This window comes from Euprymna scolopes, chromosome 15 (genome assembly GCF_053919585.1).
Source record: "Euprymna scolopes isolate OS-2025 chromosome 15, ASM5391958v1, whole genome shotgun sequence".
In the NCBI taxonomy this organism is placed as follows: domain Eukaryota; kingdom Metazoa; phylum Mollusca; class Cephalopoda; order Sepiida; family Sepiolidae; genus Euprymna; species Euprymna scolopes.
In genome coordinates this window covers 65308494-65331785 of record NC_136496.1, presented here as the reverse complement: position 1 = coordinate 65331785, position 23292 = coordinate 65308494, and the positions used below count along the sequence as shown (strand labels likewise).

The 23292-nt window shown below is 33.6% G+C and overlaps 1 protein-coding gene across 8 annotated transcripts in view; it reads right to left on the bottom strand.

Annotated features, from left to right (window-relative positions):
- The window catches only part of LOC145293848 (uncharacterized), a 144407-nt gene that overhangs the window by 60457 nt on the left and 60658 nt on the right, over positions 1-23292 (bottom strand). For 4 of the 8 annotated variants that reach the window (XM_080140537.1, XM_080140533.1, XM_080140536.1 and 1 more), the window contains exon 2: positions 9326-9866. In XM_080140537.1, coding sequence (XP_079996663.1) covers positions 9326-9857 — 532 coding nt within the window. In that variant the 5' untranslated portion in view covers positions 9858-9866. Of the gene's footprint in view, positions 1-9325; positions 9867-11377; positions 11636-11689; positions 11985-23292 lie in introns of those variants that run through there. The other 4 variants (XM_080140535.1, XM_080140531.1, XM_080140534.1 and 1 more) reach the window with 4 other exon arrangements.

Below are 23292 nucleotides of genomic sequence, written 5' to 3'. Positions count from 1 at the left end.
TAACTCGAAAAGGGCTGATATGCCGTAAATCAAAGCAACTAAACCAAACATAATGAATCCATATTTGAAACTTTAAAGAACTTGAAGCGTAAAATATTTTCCAAAATTACCGAAATTTGGCATTAAATAACTCGAAAAGTGTTTGTATGTCCCCAAAACAAAACTTAATGAATAAATATTTGAAGATATATGGAACTTGACGCATATTTTTTTTCTTTCAAAATTACTGGACTCGACTTTAAATAACAAAAAACACAGGTTGATATGCCGTAAAACAAAACAACTAAACCAAACATTAGAAATAAATATTTGGAGATATACAGAACTTTAAATATATAAAAAAAACTTTCTCCAAAATTACTGGACTCGCTTTTAAATAAACCGGAAATAGTTGATACGCAGTAAAACAAGACAACTAAACCAAAAGTCTAAACACATGATTCATCGAACACGGATTCAGGAATTTTAAGGCGTAAATAAACGAATCGATTTGGTGTGATTTTCACTCTACATGCCGATCCTATAGTCAGTGTTTCTAACAATTTTGTAATTTTCCGGCGTTCTTTTAGCATTATTCAGTCTGAAATATATTATGCGTGGTTTTCTCTACTAAAAAGGTGCGGTTGTTTCATCCTACGTTGATCACAACGACACATTAGAATGCATGGTTGGATATCATTTCACAGCGATCGTCTTCGTGGTTTCATATGAATACCATGTGATGGCCACAGCTGAGTGGCCATCTTGAATTTTTTTTTTTATTTACTTTGGTTCGCCCTAAACAAGATATATTGTCATTTAAGCCTAAGAGACTACGGCGATAAGGCATTCTGGATATGTAGCAAGGTGGTCACATCACATTTAAATAGATACTTAATTTTTATAATCTCTCACATTCTATAAATTATATATACCCCCCCACACACACATACATATATATATATATATATATATATATATATATATATATATATATATATATATATAGTGGAAATTGTAATTAATAAACACTGAAGAAAGTGCTCAATACTGTTGTAGAGCAAATATGCGTTTTATTTTTTATTACCGTATCTTTCTGTTAAATTACATTATTGTTTCAGCTACCCGCCTGGGTTTTTTTTTTTTGCCGTCTGTAGCTTCCTCAGACTTTTACAGAAAACCTGTAATATATTTCTGTAATAAGAAAGAGTGAAAGAGTCTCTCCAGCAGAGTCCGAAACGCTCTGTGCGTAAGCGAAGTCAGTCCCTCGGTATGTCCCCTGAAACTTGCAGGAGAGTGCTGGTGAACGATATCAGGGCTTACCCATACAGAATACAGACGCTGCAGACCCTTACAGCCTCAGACAAGAAGCAGAAGGGGCTATGGCAGTCAAGATGCTCGAGAAGATCAAAGTTTCCTTAACCTCCTTTGGACCCCAGATGAAGCCCACTTCCATCTTGATGGAAAGGCGAACTCCAAGACAAATGTCTTCTGGGGGTCCTCCAGACCTAATGAAGTAGCCACCAAGCCCCTGCACTCATCTAAGTGCACGGTGTGGGCTGCAATCTTGGCCAGAGGAATCATCGGACCAATCTTTATCGAAGAATCTGGCACAGCAGTGACAGTCAACAAGGAGCGGTATGTGGAGGTCATCAAAACCTTCAAGAGTGAGCTCCAAACCATCTATCCATCGCTCATGAGCAAGTGTTGGTTCCAGCAGGACGGAGAAAGTTCTCACACCTAAAACCTGTCCCGAGATTGGCTGAAAGAGAACTTCGGAGGCCGAGTGATCAGTCCCAGGACTGATTTTAAGTGGGTACCTCACAGCCCAGACCTAAGCCCCCAACCAGATTTTATTCTTTGGGGCTATCTTAAGGACAGAGTCTATGCAAGGAAACCCAGAACCATCACGGAACTCAAGAAAGCCATCTGGGAGGAAATGAGAGCCATTAACAATTCGGTCTGTAAGAACGTCATGGACAACTTCGTGCTGCGCCTCAAGAAATGCACGGAGCTAAATGGAGTCAATCTAGAACATATGCTGTAGAATGGAGAAAAAAGGCCAAAAACCCTAGTGTTTTGATGTGATGTTTTGAATATAATAAACTAGTTATGACCAAAGTTTCATTTCATTTGGACAAAACACTTATATATATATATACACTTATATGTATATATATATATATATATATATATATATATATATATATATATACATATATATATATGTGTATACACGTATATATGTATATATATGTGTATATATGTATGTATATATATATGTGTGTATATATATGTATATTTATATATGCATATATATGTATATTTCTGTATGTATATATATATACGTCTCTCTTTCTTCCGCCCTCCTCGCCCCCCCCCCGATCTCATTCACTCTTTCACTCTTTCATCCCATAATTATACATATATAAATATACATATATATACACATATATATACATATATATACATACATATATACACGCATATACATTTATATACATATGTATATACATATATAGATAGATAGATATACATAAATATACATATATAGATATATATATAAATATATATACATATAAATATATATATATATACATGTATATAGATATATATACATATATATATATGTGCATACATATACATACATATACATATATATGATGATTGCAACGTCTTGTAAGAAGAGTGCCACTCCCTCAGACACTTAAAGTTCATGAGCCCAAAAATGACTTTTTTTTAGTCCTACCGGTGAATTCACACGCTCAAGTAGGCATGACACTGAAGATGGTCATTGAGATCAATTATTACAAACCTCCAGCATCACAACCTTTCCATCGCCACAGGACCACTTTTATAGACAAATGCCTGAGAGAGTATCTATACACAGATGATGTTACATAGTCTAAGCTTTGTACGACTGCTAAGTCTCTCTCTCGGTTCAAAATGTTGAGATCCAGCAACAAGCAAGAGCAAGATAGCCAGTAACAAGTTTAACTGCAGACCAGCTTAATTCGGGTACTGGTCTCCCGCTTTATGTTTTTTTTTAATCAGAGATTTGCTTCTTCTAGAAAGGTTGCCTTCATCACGGCTTACAGGAGTCCTCTCCACCCCAACACACACATAAACACACACGGTGCTAGTTGGCCGTTGACCCCGAAAAAAGGGTTCATTCGCCTTTTGGAAGGTCTTGTTTTTAATCCTTTAGGGAGGCTAGCCACCCTCCTTACCAAACAAGTCTGGTGGGGGTACCAGTTTAGTTTACATCTATATATACATATATGTATACATATATATATATATACATATATATATGTATACATATATATATGTATACATATATATATATATGTATACATATATATATGTACATATATATACATTTATATATGCATATATATGTATATATATACATATATATATATATGCATACACACACACACACACACACACACACATATATATATATATATATATATATATATATATATATATATATATAAAGCTGAACGTCTGTGTGTGTTTGGTCACGAATAGGCTCCTATATGGTTGGCTATTATAGAAAACTGATCACATATAATGATAGAAGATGTATCGGGACACAGAAATGGGTATGCTTGATCTGGCATTATGATGATTCATTAAAATTGTGGGGTCTGGTCCACAAAGTATGGAATTAAAAAATTTTAAAATAAAAAAAAAAACGTTTACAAGTATTTTTGATATAGATGTACATAATAATACTTTGCTGAGGATGTTTTAACTTTAATAGGCATGGTATAATAAAATTGTGGCGTCTGCGGTCGCGCCTGGCCTCCATAGAATGGAAATAGGCACAAACTTTAATAAAGAATTTTCATATCTATCTGCGTAAGTATACTTTGATAATTATGTTTCAGTTTGAAGAAATATGGTATGATAAAATTATGGAGTGTTCGTTCGCGCCTGACCTCCATAGAATGTAAATATGTTACAAAGTTTAAAAAGGTTTTTTAATATAAATCCACTGAATATTGTGATAAGTGTTTCCAGTGTGAACAAGTATGGTATAATAAATTATGGGGTTTATCTATTTAATTTTACTTTCAGCATATTTGTCTTTGGTTTTGATAACCCCCAAATTCGAAGCTATCTCTTTACAACCCTTCCGTTTCATAACCTATCATACTTTAATAAATCAGAGTCCAGTTTCTGTAGGTTGTTTTTGAACCCAGTCAACGACGGGTACTTTTGCTAGTATATATATATATATATATATATATATATATATATATATATATATATATATTACAATAGAAAAATGCAAGCATGAAAAGTAATATGGTTAAGCCAAAACATGCAAAAATAAAGGACTAGTTGTTAAAACTGGAAAAGAAAAGGACAAGATATTCTAGTAAAAAATATAATAAATTTATAACTTAAAATATTGCAGCATTAAGAATTGATTATACGATGTTATAAATTGAATTAAAAATGAAATTATTAATTTAATGCTGCAATATTTTAAGTTATAAATTCATTATATTTTTTACTAGAATATCTTTTTCTTTTCCAGTTTTAACAACTAGTCCTTTACGTTTTCATGTTTAAGCTTTACCATATTACTTTTCATACTCGTATTTTTCTACTGTAATGCATGATTTAACTTGCTCTTTGTTTAATTTCAGTCTTATTTTTTTGCTCCTATAAACACATATGTAATAACAATGTACGGCACTCATCTACTTTCAATAAAATCCCCCCAAATTATCTCCCTTTCATGCTTTCATTCTCTCTGTTTCATTTGTTACTTCTCCTTTCGAATTAGTAGCAACAGTAGTCGCTGAAACGACGTGGTTGCTATGGAAACCAGTCATAAAAAGCATCGCTCAATCTTTACATATTTTTACGATATTGAACACCAGAAAATTCATAATAACTTTTTTTACTGAACGAAAATTAATTTTTTTTTTCACAAGGTGATCTATAAACTGTAATAACTGTTTGAAATTTGGTCGAAAAATGAGTGAGCGGTGAAGATTTAAAGCAGTTCTAAATGCATAATACTGCCATTTAACCATATATTCAACACTTAACCATATATTCAAACACAGTGGTGTAAGAAAATTGCTTTAAAATAACTTAAACGTAATACGGAAATGAACGACGTAAAAAAATGCAGAAAGTATTAACAATTGTTTATTTGGATAATTTAAACGCGGAAAAAAAAAAAAAAAAAAAAAAAAAAACAACCGAGGCGAGGCGCTGAAAACGTATACAGTAAAACAATACGTTTTATTGTCGCCGTCACACAAAAAGTTTGATTGACGAAGATGTAAATGCTGCTGCTGATAGATCATTATTATTATTATTATTATTATTATTATTATTATTATTATTATTATTATTAATGATAATAATATTAATAATAATAATATTAATAATAATAATATTAATATTATTATTATTATTATTATTCATAATAATAATAATAATAATAATCATAATAATAATAATAATAATAATAATAATAATAATAATAATAATAATAATAATAATAATAATCATCGCTTAATTGGGAGATAACGGAAGCAACGAAGCTAAAAGTCTGGAACATATAATAAATATTTTCTTATTTTATGTGTGTGTGTTTGTGTGTTTGTGTGTGTGTGTGTGTGTGAGAGAGAGAGAGAGAGAGAGAGAGAGAGTGAAAGAGAGAGAGGAATTTATAAACGAATGACCAGCGAACTAGCAAGAATGATGTACATAGTCATTCTTTGAAACACAGTATTTGCTTCCTTCCCACGGCAAGAAGATGTGACACAAAGTCAGAAGATAGGCAGAATCAGTATCCCGAAAGACGGATCCCTCTGGCCTATTAAAAATTGCCTGGGCGGCTCCGTCGGCATTCACATAATAAGCAATACACTTATTACACTCCAAACAGGGGTAACAAAAAGCGAATTTGTACTAGGACTACTCAAAACGAATGCCTCAGTCCGCCAGATAAAAGGTAACCGAAATGACCTAGTTTCTACCGGACTGATTGTTTAGATCGGAAACATCACTGGCAGGTGTCCACGCTCCCAACAAATGTATGTCACGAGGACACGCGCCAATATGTCCCACATCGATATTAATGGCTCAAAACTACGCAGTATGCTGCTTAAGACATTCAACAGAATGGAGAATGGTCATGTAGCACCCCCCCTAATGAACTATACTCTCTGACGGATCAATGCTTTGCTTCCCTGTAAGTTCTTCGGACATAGACTGGCCAATCGACAGGCAGGGCGCATTGATCCTACTGTCCCCAAAAAGAGTGCAGGGAACATCCAACGGTCAGCACAGAGCCGCGAGCGAAGACACACCTTCCTCTCTTCCTCACCCGGCACCGACAGTCCGACGTGGACCTGACTCAAGAACTTCGAGCTCCACCACTATTATCTCGTGGAATAAAGACTTGCAAAGGTTTAATGTTAAAAGGAGTTTGTCGTTTTTTATTGAGGGTTCTAAAAGATAAATAATTAGCTGGGGTACAACTACCCCACTAAAGTCAAAAATCTTTTTACAGAGATTCCAGTGTTTCGTCGACAAATTACGGAATTTGTCGAGATAAATATTTGAAAAACCGGATCCTTTTCGTAGATTTCCTCGGTCTCTCGACTTATTAGAGAACACTAACATTATGAAAATTTGCCTTCTAATATTTCGTAAATATTCTTTATTCCAATTTATCTGGCTCAGTCCTCCATTTGCAGCCCTCTTCCATAAAAAACAAACAAACAAAAAACACTAATCTAAATTCAGATGACAACAGACCCTACATACACCTAAAAAGACCGAAAGAATAATAAATAAATAAAAATAAGCAATTTATTTTTATCCTTCCCCCTATAATTCTTTCCGCCTTCTGAAAAATGGAAAATAAAACAAACAAGCAAGCACAAAGCAATTAAAAACATCGCCCCCTTCATGCAGAATAAGAACCGTGTTATTTTTTAGATAGGATTTTTAAGTTAAATTTAATTTTTACGATACTTTTTATTTGTAAAATTGCTAGTTAAAAACAGAGAACAGTTTAAAACGTCCCCCTCTCCTCATGCTAAGAATGGATTTCTAAATATTAACGGTATTATTTCAACACGGTACATATTCTGCATAAATATGGTTGTTTTGTCCGTTGAACGTTCGGGTATCTAAGTATGTCACTTGGAAATCTCCGTAAGTATTCTCTACATATCTATTCTACATCAGCACAAAAACTCCAATGAAAAATTATTAATATGTAATAAAAGTAAAATATGAAATGATATTAAAAATACGATGAAACGCGTGTTTTACAATAAAAATAAGGTGCTTATGCAGAATACGGATTGTGCTATTTTTATAGTAGGGTTTTCAAATGAAATTTAATTCTTACGATTTATGTCCTTTATTAAATTGTTAGATGAAAGAATAGATTTTTTTTAAACCTCCACCCCATGTAAAGAATTAGACTTTTACTAATAACGTTATCATTCCGTATTCCGCATAAATACTACTAATAAAATAAATGGAGAAATATACGAGGTTCCTTCAATAAGCTTCCAGACATTTTTTGTACGGGCATTTAAAATTGTCGTAGACTCTTGAAAATTCAGTATGTTTATTGCTATACATCTTATGAGATGACTGATCAATTTTTATGGTTTCAGGTATAAATGACCAGCTACAGCAGGAATTGGAATACACTCTAGTAAAGCCTGATTGTCACAGCAGGTGAATTTCAAAAATGGAATCTGGACGTGAGGATACTTTAGAAGAATGATTTGCAATAAATTTTTTTTTTTTTTTTTTACATTTTCACCCCACACAAGGCACATTGCCACTTTGGTGTAGGGGGCTACTGGGGTACTATGTAGGGAGTTGGGCAGCAAGATGTCGGTTCACGTTACACTTAAACTTCTGCATGTTAGTATAGTTGTGGAAGCAGGGACCCGGAATGGAATTCCAAAGTCTAGCGGTTCTGAGGAAGAAACTACTGGACTAGAAAGCTCTCTCTTATATCTAGGGATCTTAACTGTGAAGGGGTGGGATTTTGCTGCTTTTCGGGTTTGTCAAGAGTATTTACGTTGTGGGAGCACAAGTGCTTTGAGTTCGTCAGAGCATTCATTATTAAAATACTTGTAGAACAGGCAGAGGGATGCAACATTTCGTCGGTGGAACAGAGGCTGAAGCTTAGATGACAGTTCAGCACCTATCAGGTTGGAGACTCTCTTTTGAACCTTGTCAAGGAGCGAGAGACTAGTAGGAGATGCACCAGCCCGAATATGACAACAATACTCCATACATGGGCAAATGGTGGCCTTATAGAGGTATAGGATACTTTCGGGCGTTAGTAGCTTTCTAGTACGGTAAAGAGAACCTACCTTCTTCGCAGCGGTCCTGGCAATGCTCTCAATGTAATTGTTCCAACTCATGTTTCGTGTGAACGTTAGACTGAGGACTTTAAAAGAACTACTTTCAGATAATGAATCTTATACCATTGCTATTGGTGGTAGAGAAGGTTTCTTGTAATTATTAAAGGAAACAAGTTTAGTCTTGGTAGCATTGAATGTGACCATCCATTTTTGTCTCCATTCCACCACAGATTGGAATTGGGAAAAGTGGCACAGAAACGTATGGAATGCTTCAGACTGCTTTTGGACCATCTTGCATGAATCGAGTTTTGAATGGCATAAAAGATTTTTAAAAAAAGCGGGGAGTCTGTGTGGGATAATGAGTGGTGTAGGAGGAGTAAGGAAGTCAGAACATCAGAGTTGACTGGCCAAATAAAGAATTTCAGGACTAAGGATCGTCGTGAGTGTATGAGTCTACAAAGACAATAAGTGCACAGTTTGATGTCAGTGTGGTAACTGTACACACGATTATCCGCGAGGAATTAAAAATGCAGAAAATGTGTTCGAATACACCAGTCCACATCTCCATCCTTGTCACAGACTATTTGACCAAGATGGGCACTAAGACAGTTACTCACCCTCCCTATAGTCTAGATCTTGCTCCCTGTGACTATTTTCTAAGCTCAAGGAAAACCTTAGAGACTGTTGTTATGAGATAATTAAGGAGATGAAAAATGCTGTGGCGAGGGTCATTGACACGCTCACATAAGAATAATTCCATTAGGGTTTCCAGAAGTTGTTGGAACGGTACAACAAATGTATTGCAATCGGAGGAGATTAATTTGATGGGGGGGGGGCAGAGTTTAGTGTGTGTACTATAAATAAAAGTTCCTATACGAAAAAGTCTGGAAATTGATTGAAGACACCTTGTGAAAAACACGATTTTTTTAAAATTAAAATGTAAAATAAAAAAGGAGATAGCTTACCCCTCATATATAAGACGTTAGCGTCATCATCCGCAAGTTTCGCATGCTCATCCCGCAATAAATAACTTGTTTTTGAGCAACATTTGCAACACCGGAAGCAGCAGCTACAATATCTTAGCAAACAGATTTCCGTCTTCTGGATGCAGTAGAACAAGAGAAACGCCAATCCAATGAGAATAAGAATTATTAAGATCATAATCGGAATGATCCAGATAAGGTCTAAGTTCGACAGGCCATCACCAAACGAGTGGGTAGTTGTTGAATTTGTATTTGAATCAATTCCCGGCACCGAGGAATTTGACCATGTGCCATTGGTGTTCAAGTAATCAGTGAAATTATAAGTTGTCGTGGCTGCATGGATCAATCTTCGAATAGTTGTCGTGGGAGGGGTGTCCGTACTGCTCGTCGTGATCGGGTTATTGTAGGAACGACTGATGGTCGTCATCGACGACTCTTGTACCAAAGTGGACAAGATGATGTCGGACGCATTACCCAATACTCCAGCGTCAAATATATTATCATCGCCAGACATGCTGTATTTCTGAAAAAAAAAAAGGTCGAAGATATGATTATACGTTAGCGTCTTTTAAAATTATTTCGATTCAAAAGATATTTGTTTAGAATAAAAGAAAGTAATTACAAATAAAAAAAATTAGAAAGAACTACATTGGAAGTCAACAAACGATTGAAAAAAAATAAATGAAACGGACTTAGGAAATGAATGAAAAAAATGAAACGGGCTTAGCAAACGAATGAAAAAAAAAAATGAAACGGGCTTAGCAAACGAATGAAAAAATAAATGAAACGGGCTTAGCAAACGAATGAAAAAAAAAAAATGAAACGGGCTTAGCAAACGAATGAAAAAATGAAACGGGCCTAGCAAACGAATGAAAAATGAAACGAGTTTAGCAAACGACTGAAAAAAAAAAAAATGAAACGGACTTAGCAAACGAATAAAAAAAATGAAACGTGTCAAGCAAACGAACGAAAAAAAAAAAATTTGAAACGGGCTAGCAAACGAATAAAAAAATAAAACAGGCCCAACAAACGAATGAAAAAATTAAACCGATCTAGCATACGAATGAAAAAATTAAACCGGTCTAGCAAACGAATGAAAAAAATATAACCGATCTAGCAAACGAATGAAAAAATAAAACAGGCCTAGCAAAGGAATGGAAAAATGAAACAAGCCTAGTAAAGGAATGAAAAAAAAAAATGGAACAGGCTTATCAAATGAATGGAAAAATGAAACGAACTTAGTATACGAATGAAAAATCAAACGGTCTTAGTAAATTAATGAAAAATCAAACGGGCTCAGTAAATGAATGAAAAAAATTAAACGGGAGTTACAAATGAATGAAAAAACGAAACGGGCTTAATCGACGAAATATTAATAAGAAATGGTCTGAACGGATGAAATGAATAAAAAAAAAATCTCCAAGAATTGAAAAATAAAATGTAAATAAATGTAAATAGTAAAATAATATTAAAAACAAGACCTGAAACAATACAAAAAAACGGGAATAAAAACAATAATAATGACAGTTTTCTAATTTAAAAAAAAAACGAAAAGAAATATCGTTAACGAATGAAATAAAAACTGATAATCAGATTGAAGAGACGAGATAAAAAAAAAAAAAAACAGCGTAAAGAGAAGAGATAAAAATGAAACAACCCTAACGGACGAAATGAAAAAAGAAACAGCGTTAACGGGTGAAAAGAAAAACAAACAGCATTAAAGGAAGAAAAGAAAAAGAAACAGCGTTAACGGATGAAATTAAAAGAAGGCTTTAACGAACGTACGGGGAAAATAATTTTAATGAATGAGAGTTAAAGAGAACGAAATCATTTTTCAAAATTGATGAATTAAAACAATATCGATGACAAAATAAGTCAACATGAGTAAATATGAATAAAATCAAATAAACAAAATCTGAAATAAAAAAATAAAAACTGGTGAAAATAATCACAGTATTCTGATCTGTTACCGCTAATTATTTTTTTTTTTTAGTATTTATAGTGAATGAGTATCCAGAAGATTTCAGTACTTACAGAGTCAGTCTCGAATATTGACGGAGAATCGCGAGTCAGTCCAGGAAATAGCCAAATGTTTTCGATTTGAAATCCCCGAAGAAAATGCCGAAAAGCAGACGACACTATGCACCCGAAGCGTCAAGTTTGGATTAAATTTTGAGAGAGAAAGAGAGAAAAGGCTTTAGAAGAAAAAAAAAACCCCGTAAACTGCTTTCGTAATTTCCGGGACTGACTCGGGATTCTCTGTCAGTATCCAGGACTGCCTCCATAAATACTGAAATCCTTTGGATACCCATTCATTATAAGTACCCCCCCTTGTTTGTTACTCACCTGCGAATTGGATTCTATGAGCGAAATATGTTTACTTGAAATATTAACGAAATATGACTGTCAAAACGTAACACAACTTATTCTTTGTTTCTTTACAACAAAGAGCGAAAAGAGAAATGCTGTTATGACCAAACAATGTTTTTTAAGTAGTTGTCATCAGTCGTTGCTTATTTCGCGCCCACATGTCCGACATTTTTTTTTTTATGTCAAAAATGTCCGTTTCACCCACTCATATTTAAATTGCGGGACATAGAAAAATCTATTGTGGCTAATCGGATTGCGTTATGCAAGTGCTGGGTAGGAAGTGCATTTAGTTAAATGGTTATCAACACAGGATTTGAAATCAGTAAGCGGAGTTCAGTTTCCGTCAAATCTCTTGACGTTATTTTACGTAATAAGGCACTTAAGGACCGTGTGAATCCATTTCTACATTCCGTAGCTGATCGGAATGTAGACAAAAAGACTGGAATCCCAAAATTTAGCTTAAGAAAAAAAAAAAAAAGATGAAATTCCGACATAATCTATTTATATTAGGGTTTCCAATTTTTTTTTTCGTACTTACTACCACCCTCCTCATTTCATATTACATGCATCCTTACATAATAATGTGGTGGTACACAATTAAGTGAAAATAAAGAATTTAATATTCATATAGCTTTGTCAACATCACGGGGTGTGATTCTTGAATTAATTTTTTCAATTAAAAATAAGGATGATGCAATCAATTTCCATATGAATTGTGAATCCCAACAAAAATGGGCTGAGAAAAACTTAGTAATGTTACTAGAAGCTCTCAGTCTTTCATCCCCTCCCCCAAGGATCTCAGGGACGTCTATTATGATAAATTTGGCCATCGCTCATCTGAAGTTTCATAATGCCCTTCTCCTCGGGAAACCCTGATTTATTTCTATTGCTAATGGAGATTTGATATCTGGCTATCTGAATTTCAAAGTATTCTATTACTTCTATGAATTTGCTATTCTACTTCTATTTTCAATGGAGATCTTGTATATGTCAATCTGACCTCGAAACTTAGCATTACTTCTATTGATATACTATTGTACTCTCTTTTTATGCTAAACTCAGAGTTAGTGTTGTATCTGTTCTGCTGCCACGAATAAATCTTTCTAGGCATTACCCCTTCCTTTAGTAGAGGGGTAGCAATCTATACATCCGTTCGTCACGTCATATTTTTGTTTGGGGAGAGTGTAGTATTTGTTCTGTGCTTAGGATACTTCTCCGAGGGATTATCGTCTACATTCTGAGGAGGAATGGATAGTGTATTATCTGTTCTTTTCTCATGATACACTCTTCACACGCATTACCACATCTTTTTGGAAGTCAGTATAGTACATGTTCGCTCGCCATGATACTATCCTTTCAAGATTTAGCCCCTCTATTCAAAAATGTTATGTGGAATTAGCCGAGAGAGGTGCTACCGTATGAATATGTACATTTTCCCCCTTTGGATCCCCTTTTGAGCTGTCACCGATTAGCGTGTGCTTGTTAGATGGGTTGGTTTCCACGTTCAAGGGTTTTCTTAATATTTACATTAATACCGTTTATTGTATGATACCAATCTTCCCTTCGACCTCAATTTTTACTTATATTTCCCCAGATTTTTCAGGACTGTTTATAGTTCCTATACGGTTGAAACGTTTTATGTAAAATCATCAATAGGAATAGTATTAACCTTAATAAACAATTAAAAAAAAAAACAATAAGCGGCACAATCAAAATAACACACACACACACACACACACACACACACACACACACACACATATATATATATATATATATATATATATATATATATATATATATATATATATATATATAGCAACGGTAAATATAAATATTGAAACATCGTACAACCCACCACACTAGCATGACAAAAATCAGAAATTTATTTGACTTTTTCGACTTATAAGTAAAAAAATAAAAACAGATAAAATAACATGTCCGCTTTTCCTCTAGGATACGATATTTTAATTATGTGTAAGTTTTTTTTTTCCGATGAGGAAATACTAAGAAAAGGAATTTGAGAAAAGATTCGTCGAATTGTAGCGCAAAAGGTTAAAAAGCATCCATTCAGCAAATACCTATCCCCCCCCAAAAAAAAATGTGGTAACAGCATCGGTTGGTAATACTCAAAATAGGCATGATGAGTCAAGGAGGATGGAAAGAGAAAGGGAAAAAGAGCACCACCCAAACCGACACCGGAAGGGTACGAGTAGTATTTGAATTTAAGGGAGTCTTATTGTCACTCTGAATACGGCATAACACGTTTCCACAAAGATTCCCGCCGAAGTTAAGCAACGACGAACCTGGCTAATACCATTTGGGAATATTAAGCGTTGTATAGAGTGTCAAATGAAAAATAAGATGCCTCCTTCCCTTCACTAGTCTATGGGAAACTCCTTGGGCAAGGTCGAGTATCCACTTCGCCCCCCCCCCCGATCATGGTAACGTGAAGTCATGGAAAGCAGGTGACTGATGTACCACTAGGTACGAGCAAAAATGGACAAATAAAGATAGGGAGACCTAGTCTTGAAAGCCGATTTATCATAACTTTTTTGTAGGTCTCCGACTACTTTTCTTTTTTATCGTATTTGAAAGATTAAAGACTAAAGTTAATTTCTAAAAGGAAAAAAATATTTGTACCCGTGAAAAAAAAATGTTATGAAAAATGTTTTTACGACGAGCTTCCCAATAATTTTGAAATTAAATAAATTCATTGTAAAAATCCTTTAAGAGATAAATATTAGTTTTCTGGATCTGTTTCAAAGAAAATTAGTAAAGCGAAGTCCTAAGATGTTGAATTGAATTAAAAAAACACAACTTGTTTGTAAAAATATAGTTTAATTAGCTAAAAAAAAACAAACAAACAAAAACAGAACGAGGGATTCTGCCCTTCGCAAAATCGTAACAAACGGGAATTTTGTAAATACAGATATACGGAAGCCCAAAATTTCAGTCAGTCGAAAGGCTCTCTAAAAATGACGTCATGTGATTCAAACGAGCGGGGGAGTGCTAGTTTTCTTCTTTTTTTCTAGATGTACATCCGTACATTCCTATCCTGAATGTTTGTATCATTTTTACCATTTTTAAATTGAATTAATTTTCTATGTTCTTGTTTTTAAATTAATTTTTTTTAATTATTGTTCCAGATTATCTAAAAATTTTGTAACGCTGAAAGTTTCACGTTCATGCAAGCACGGAAAATATTAAAATCGTACATATAAAAATTATGCGAAACCTGTAATTTAAAAAAAAGTAGAAATATTTTTTGTAATTATATTTTTATGTGTGTGTGTTAAAATATTAAATAAACAATGCTTAATTCAATGATAATATCGGTAGTTCGAGAAATTCATTTTTCTTCGAGTTATATCGAATTCATTAATACGAACTTTAGGGTCTTTTTTCGAAATCTTCATGTAAAAATTAAAGTCTTTTTTTAATTATTATAATTTATGATGCTTTATTTTCATAAAAAAAGCAAAAATAAATTCATTCATTTGTTTTTACTACTGAAAACTATAACTTAAGTAAAGGTATTTTTTGTTTAAGCAAAATAATACATTTCCACTAAGATTTAAATAAAAATAATGCATTCAATATATTCCGTGATCATTATTTGATAAATACTGAAAATTTCATTAAAATTGGTTAATTTTCTGATTTTTGGTAAATTTTTATGTAAAGGGAGGGTCAAAATGTTTATACATTTTGAGCATCGGCATTCATTTTGCACGTACCTATGTAATACGGAACCAATCATGAATAACTGTGTTCATAGTTTTGTATCTTGTTGTGCTGGACAGAAGATCCCTTTGCGTATAATGGTTAAGACAATCGTCCAGTATGAGCAGTACTTGGGCAGAAAGAAACTGCAACTAACTGTCTGTACAACTGCAAAGAAAGCTGCTTCAATGCACCAAAACACTTTCGAGAAAACAGCATGAATGAGGCTGTGAATGATGAGCAACAATGAATTCATGAATGCCTCAACGAAGAGATAGATGGGGAGTCATAGCCGACAATACCTGAACAAGGTAGGACACCTCTTGAATTGAATGAATTGTCACTCAAGTTTTAAAAAAATGGGGCATTGCTCGTTGTCAGTAAGAAATCAATAGTAAATGGCTGTTGCGAGAACGCAAAATGATATGCAATGGTTTTCGAAAGAAGTAGAGAGTACTAAAAATCTGGTGAGACTTGTCACTTGTGTCGTAGGGAACACCACTTACTTTACCTATGTATATACTCCATAGAACTTCACTATACACTTGAACTAAAATTCCACCACATCACAGTCTTGGACTAGTCTTTTAGCTGCCAGGAGCGGCATGCCAGTCTCAATCCTTATCTGGTCGGACTATCTCTTTGATGGTGGAACTTTAGATCTTTCTTCAATGTAATCTTTATGTGATTTCTTTTTGAATGGCTGGAATTTCGAAGCAGGAAAACATGTTCCAATTATGTTAAACTCTATTTCGAATAACGGATATTGTCAGAGAGCCATCACTAATAACAACTTGTGGAAACTCCTGATGAATAAATGATATATATACAGCTGGTAAAACTATGAACATGTACTTTCCATCAACTAGGGGTAAAATAGGAACTTGTCTTTGTTCATTTTAGGTGCTCGAGAGGCTTTGATTCTTCCATTGTTGTAAAACATTTACAGCAAGAACTCATCTAACTACAACCACAGCAAAGAACTTTCATTTTTTTTCTCTTTCTCTCTCTCCAAAAGAAAAACACGCGAAACATTCACGAACAAAATTTATTTCCTAGAACTTCATATATGTGGAACAAGATAGCACGAGGCTGCTTCCTAACCGATTACAACAAAGTCGTCTTCAATTCTAATGTAAATACTCGTTGATTCATCGTCTTGAATAACTCATTCATTTTAAGTAATGGTTTGCCCATTTCACATATTGTGTTCATTCCTCTTACTTGGTTCGGTTTTGTTTTTTAATGTTATATTTCCGGAATATTAAAGATCGCTATATATCCCTATTCTGTAAAGCCTGCATTTAATGTAGCGAGCATGTTAACATAAGTGTGTAATAAGCCTCCAAGCAGAGTTCTTACATTTTTGCTTGAATTTCAGGCCTTGAAATGAGAGATCAAGTAGAGCACTGCCGACATCATTTATGAAAACTCTTGGTGAATAAAAAAAATAATCGATACTGTTGAGAAAAGTTTGAACGTGTATTTCCCACCAATGAGAAGTAAAATATAAAGGTCCTTATCCATGGTAAGTGCTCGACCGAGGATCTTACTCCTGTAAAACATTCACAGCAAGAACTCGTCTAGCTACAACAACAGCAAAGAACTTTTGTTTCCTTTCTTTTGCTCTCCCAAAAACCAAGCAGAATTTCCATGAATAAAGCTTTTCGCCTAAAATATCTAAATTGTGGCTAAAGATAATAACATTTGAATACGGATGGGATCGATGGAACTTCGTATAAAAATGAAAAAAATATATATACGTGAAGTAATCTTAGCTGTGAACGCGGCCGAAACGAATAAGAATATAAATATCAATGTTAAGAACAAATGTCGGGAGACAAAACTATTAAATAACTTTGCAGTTGAAAAATTTAGCTAAAATAAGTATCCATTCAACTTTTTATATATTTACCTATCTATCTATCTATCTATCTATCTATCTATCTTTATTATATATATATATATATATATATATATATATATATATATATATATATATATAGATAGATAGATAGATAGATATAGATATATATAAATGGAACTTTGTCTCTGTGTGTGTTCGTTCCTTATACACTCAGAAACAGCTGAACAGATTTTCTTTAAAATTTACAGAACTTTAGTGTATAAGTCTGGGTGTGATCTTAGTTAAGTTTTGTCTCAGAATACTTACTCAATAATTACTTATAATCGAAACTGTTATTTTAATTTATCTATCATCGGTAAAGCCAATTTTTCCATGTCGTCACTTAGCAAAAATTATAGAACAACGGGCCGTGAAAATTCTACTGTGGGTAAGTTGATAGCATGTTTGTTTTGTTTTTTCTTTTTTTTTTTGCATGACGTGGTGTGTAGGCTCAAAATTCGCACGTAAATTTCTTAATATTTTTTTTTTCATTTACTACAAAGAAAATGATTCACAAATAAATACAAAATTCCAATTCCGATTAATTGTCCCACCACTAATATATATATATATATATATATATATATATATATATATATATATATATATATATATATGATTAGTTTTTTTGGAAAAAGAATTCCAGCAGAGTGCTCAATTAAAAGGAAAATCCAAATTTTAAGAGCGTACTTATATTTTGTGTACAGAAAGTTGTTAGTTGAGACAGGTCATTGGTACCGTCGGTTTCAAGCCCGATAATAAGGCCCGTTTAAGGTATCCTTATCGAGCTCTCTTCGTTTTTAAAATATGTTATAATTAGATAAAAATTTGCGGACCAGACATCAGTGATTTCCGTTTGAACTGACTTGATAGACGAATATTGGCTGAAGAGAGCTCGATAAGGATACCTTAAACGGGCCTTATTATCGGGCTTGAAACCGACGGTACCAATGACCTGTCTCAACTAACAACTTTCTGTACACAAAATATATATATATATATATATATATATATATATATAAATTTCGTACTACCTTCTTTCTGTCTATCTCTCTATTCCATTCTCTTTCTATCTATTTTCTTTCACTTTCTTTCTCTCTCCTTACCTTTCTATACATCTCTCTCTCTCTTTCTTTCTATTTCTTCCTTTCTTTCATCCTACCTCTTTCTATATCCACCTAGCTTTCTTTCTCTTGCTTTCTACCTCTTTGTATCTATTCTCTTCTATCTCTTTTATTTCGATATGTGTTTTCTCTTTCTCTCGCTATTATTCAATTATTCTTCTGTGCATCCCTATATATCGTTATAATCGAAAGGAAATAAAATATGTATACAACAAACAACTATAGTTGCTATTTTTAAATATGTCAGTCCGTCACGCCTATGATTAAAAATAGCATTCCTCTCGCTAAACGAACAGGTTGAATGGACGCACGTTAAAAATGTCTGTTCTCGTTCATTAATATATTTCCTCTCATAAGGACTTCCTCTGCGAATAAGCAAAATGCAACGTCTTTAAAAGTAAGATGCAACTGACGAACTGAAACATTTCACACGTATCGAATTCGTAAAGGTGGGCAATCCAGAAATTCTGTGCAAAGCTTCAGCGGGTGGATTGATATTTTACATTATAGATCAGCGTTTTCCAACTTATTTTACTTTCGTGGAAGCCTTCCAATAATAATGATGTCCCAAGGAACCTCTATATAAGAAAATATCTTACAATCTTATTTATTTTTCTATCATAACGCAAGCAATTTTTTTTCTTTTTTATAGCCGGCTTAGGGTTTTAAAAATTGTCTTCCTCAAATTTATTGACAATTACGAAAAAAAAAATAAAATAAACATATTTTCCTAAGAACTAGTTTAAACAAGTGATGGACAACATAGAGGAGTTGGCTAAGGTCTATTTTAACGAAGTTTCTTTTAAAAAATCTACCAAAAATCAGTTATCTAATCAATATAAAAATTTCACTGATTATTAAGCGAAGAACGAATTTGATTAAAGTGCTATTTTTTTCATAATCGATATATATATATATAAGTGAAAGTGTCTGTCTGTCTGTCTGTCTGTCTCTGCGTGTGTCTGTCTTGGTTTCTCTACACAATAACTTTTTCAATTTTCAGTCTACAGACTCAAAATTTGATATACAAAGTATGGAGATTTGGGAAAATCTTTGTCATCCGTTTTCGGACAGAAATTTGGCTGCTAAGGGGTCAAAGTTTAACGATTTGAACTTTGAAATCTCTACCAAACTCCTCCGATAATTTTGGGTATAAACAATTGAAACTTTAAATATAGGTTCCTTAGACACGGATCTAACTTAATAACTTGATTTGACCCCAAAACAATAAATGTTAAGGGGTCATAATAGGGGTCAAAATTTTAAAAGAATTGACTGTTGCGGTCTCTACCAAATTACTCAGATAATTTCTGGTCTAAACTTTTGAAATTTTACATAAAGGGTATTGAGAAATAGGGAAAGCTTTTAATCGGTTTGGGTCGAAAATTTGAGCTACCAATATATAAATGTATGTATGTATGTTTGCATGTCTGCCTAAAACTTTCGACAGAGGCGACGAATTTTTACAAGATAAGTATCGTTTTGAAGCTCGACCCTTCAGACAACAAATACAAAAAAATTGGCTAAAAATATTAATTTCTTCACCCTCAGCTGGGCACTTTGCTACAGGAACAGGTCGCTTTTTTTCACCGATATTTTCGAAAGTCATCCCCTCTTTTCGATTGTCTAGCCTTAATTTAAACCTATGTCACTTCCAGTTTGGTGGTGGTCGTAATAGCAAAGACGTCACGTTTTTTCCCGTTCTTTTCCTCCTTCGCTGTACGGGTAGGAGCCTGCTTTTCTACTACCACTTTTTGTTTTTTTGCTCAACATACACCTCAAAACACCCGGGCAACTCCGGGCACCCATGCTAGTATATATATATATATATATATATATATATATATATATATATATATATATATTAAATCTTAAAAAATAAATGTAAAATTTTCTTTAAAAAAATCCCAATTTTGCCAATATATCATTAAAATAGAAAATGCTTTGATGCAAAAATACGCGACGAAAGGGGCATAATTCTGCCAGTCGTTTAAATAAATACATAGTCAAACTTTAGTTTATGAATGTGTCGGAAGTAAAAAGTTCGGTATTCAAAAGAAAGTTTTAAACCGGAAATACCTCAGTTTTTAATAAAATTTTGATTTCCGAACAACGACAATGACAACCGATGTATACCGTATATAAGTTCTGCGGAGAGTTGCCACCATGCCTACGTTTTTAAAATATGTTATAATTAGATAAAAATTTGCGGACCAGACATCAGTGATTTCCGTTTGAACTGACTTCTTGAACATACATGAAAAATAAAAACAGCAAAACATACGCTTCTGTTTTTGCTAATCGAAATGCATCCTGCCTCCTCATAAATAATACGCCAACTAGAATGCATGAATCTATGGATCAAGATATTAATCCTACTCATTCAGACAAATGTTCATTGCTACTTTGATCTGACTTACATAAGCTAGAAAACGTTAATGTGTCTGGCAATACGACGCCATGAAAGCATCAGAGATGATAAAGTGCATCAGACTCGTTGTGGCAAGGTTCAGCCGTTGAAATAAAGAGGGTAATCTGATCATCATGGAGGGGTGATGAATTATACGCGTGGAATTGTGAAGCAAGGGTTGCGCAATCTCTAACCACCCATCTTTTAATTCGGCACTGATTGATTCCAGTCGTAGGAGAAGTCCAGGACAACTTCAAATAATGCTGAGATAAACCGAAAACACATATAGCACCTGCTATTCTCAAATAGTCATCCATTTTAGTACTGACTAAGCTGAACGATGCTCAGCTTCGATAATCTAATAGGAACGGTGTGTGCTCATGAGATTATTTCGTATGGGAAGTAAGGTATACTATATGGGAAACCATGGAGTTTGGTATTTTAAATAAATTGTCTATGACAAGAGTTCAGTTACTTTTCGAGATTCCAATTTTTTCTGAAGAATTCTTTGAATTTTCTCAGAATTTTCTGAAGAAATTTTTCTGAAGAAATCTATAAAGTTATTTTGTTAGATTTTTAAAAGTCAGATCCAAATTTCATTTAAGCTTAAAAGTCGAATTATGCTACTGACTTCCGATTTTCAATTGTTAATTTTGAAGCGAGTACCAACGCGTACAGCAAAGCCCCAACCTTTACTCGTTCACCTTGACCTTGAAAAATAGTGTGCACCATCCCTAGATCGGAGACTATCATCATTTCAGGTTTATTCATGATAGGTCCAATGATATAGGCTGTAAGAGAGTATATATACATAGGCTATGACCTTGACATTTACCTTGGAAAATGGTGTGTACCATCCCTAGGTTGGAGACCATCATCATGCCAGGTTTGGTCATGATGGTGGGGGCTGTAGGAAATTTGTACGACCGAACAGGAATGCTACTATATATATATATATATATATATATATATATATATATATATGTGTGTGTGTGTGTGTGTGTGTGTGTGTGTGTGTGTGTGTGTGTGTGTGTGTGTGTGTGTGAAACGAGTTCGTGCGTGAGTTTGTTCTTTTTGGACTCGAAAACGGCTGTGTCAATTTTTATGAAAAATCACATGAATATACTTCATGCGCCTAGCAGTGTTCGTAGATCGTATTTGTACGGGAATTTCTTGGATAAGTATCGATAATCAATACTCGAAATAGTCCGATGAAGGATAGAACAGGCGATTTTGACCGAAGTTAACATCTTACACATCCTAACATTACGAGTGCATTTGAGAAGTTTTATTACCACACAAGCCGAAAGGACCGACATATAAAATCAATATAAGGTTATTTATATGACGGGGGCGCGTTCAAAATGAATTTTTCTGCTTAAAGCACAATTGCATCATGATATTTGATTTTATCATTTCAAACGTAAATTCAAGCTGTTATCACCACATAAGCGGAAAGGTCAAGCATATAAAATCAACAGTAGAATTTATGATATAACAGAGACGCGTTCGAAATAAATATTCCTGTTTAGGGCACAGCTGAACCATTATATATGACTTGCATTTTATACTTCAATTCGAGGCATTTTATATAAAGAATAATTTTATAAAATCAACAGTAGGTTCTCCACAGTGCAATATAGATTACAATGTAGTGTGGACTAAGTCACTGTAGGAGTCTTGCAAAGCTTACTCTTAGTGTACCACGATGGGTCCCAAACTAGAGAAGGTAATCAATCTATTTGATTGAAAAATGAGCGATTTCACCGACTTCGGTGACAATAAAAATATGGGAGTGGGAAACTATCGGTGATCATCATTCAATCCCGAGCAATCTCGGCTCTACCTGCTTGTATATATATATATATATATATATATATATATATATATATATATATATATATATATATAGTAAGTTATAAAATATATATGGCAATTAAGCTACACAGAATATTCCGCGTTTCATCCACGCTAGGATTCGTTAGGCTTATGCGAAGAGTTGTGGTTTTCTCGCGTTTATATATATATATATATATATATATATATATATATATATATATATATATGTATATATATATATATATATATATATATATATATATACGCGAGACAACCACAATTCTTCGCATATTATAAGCTCTATTTCCTTTTCGGTTTTATTGAGCTTTTACATCTGGTTGAAATTACTTTACTTGTAAATATTAACTCTTTAATATTTATAATATATTTTAAGTTTACCATTTTGATTACCTTGGTAAACTTATTGTAATTTATATATATATATATATATATATATATATATATATGACGTGTGTGCGTGTAATTCAATTCATATTTATACTAGTTTGATCGAATGACAAAGGGCAAATATTCTTTAAGATGTGCAGCAAAGCATTTGTTGATTGTTGGCTTA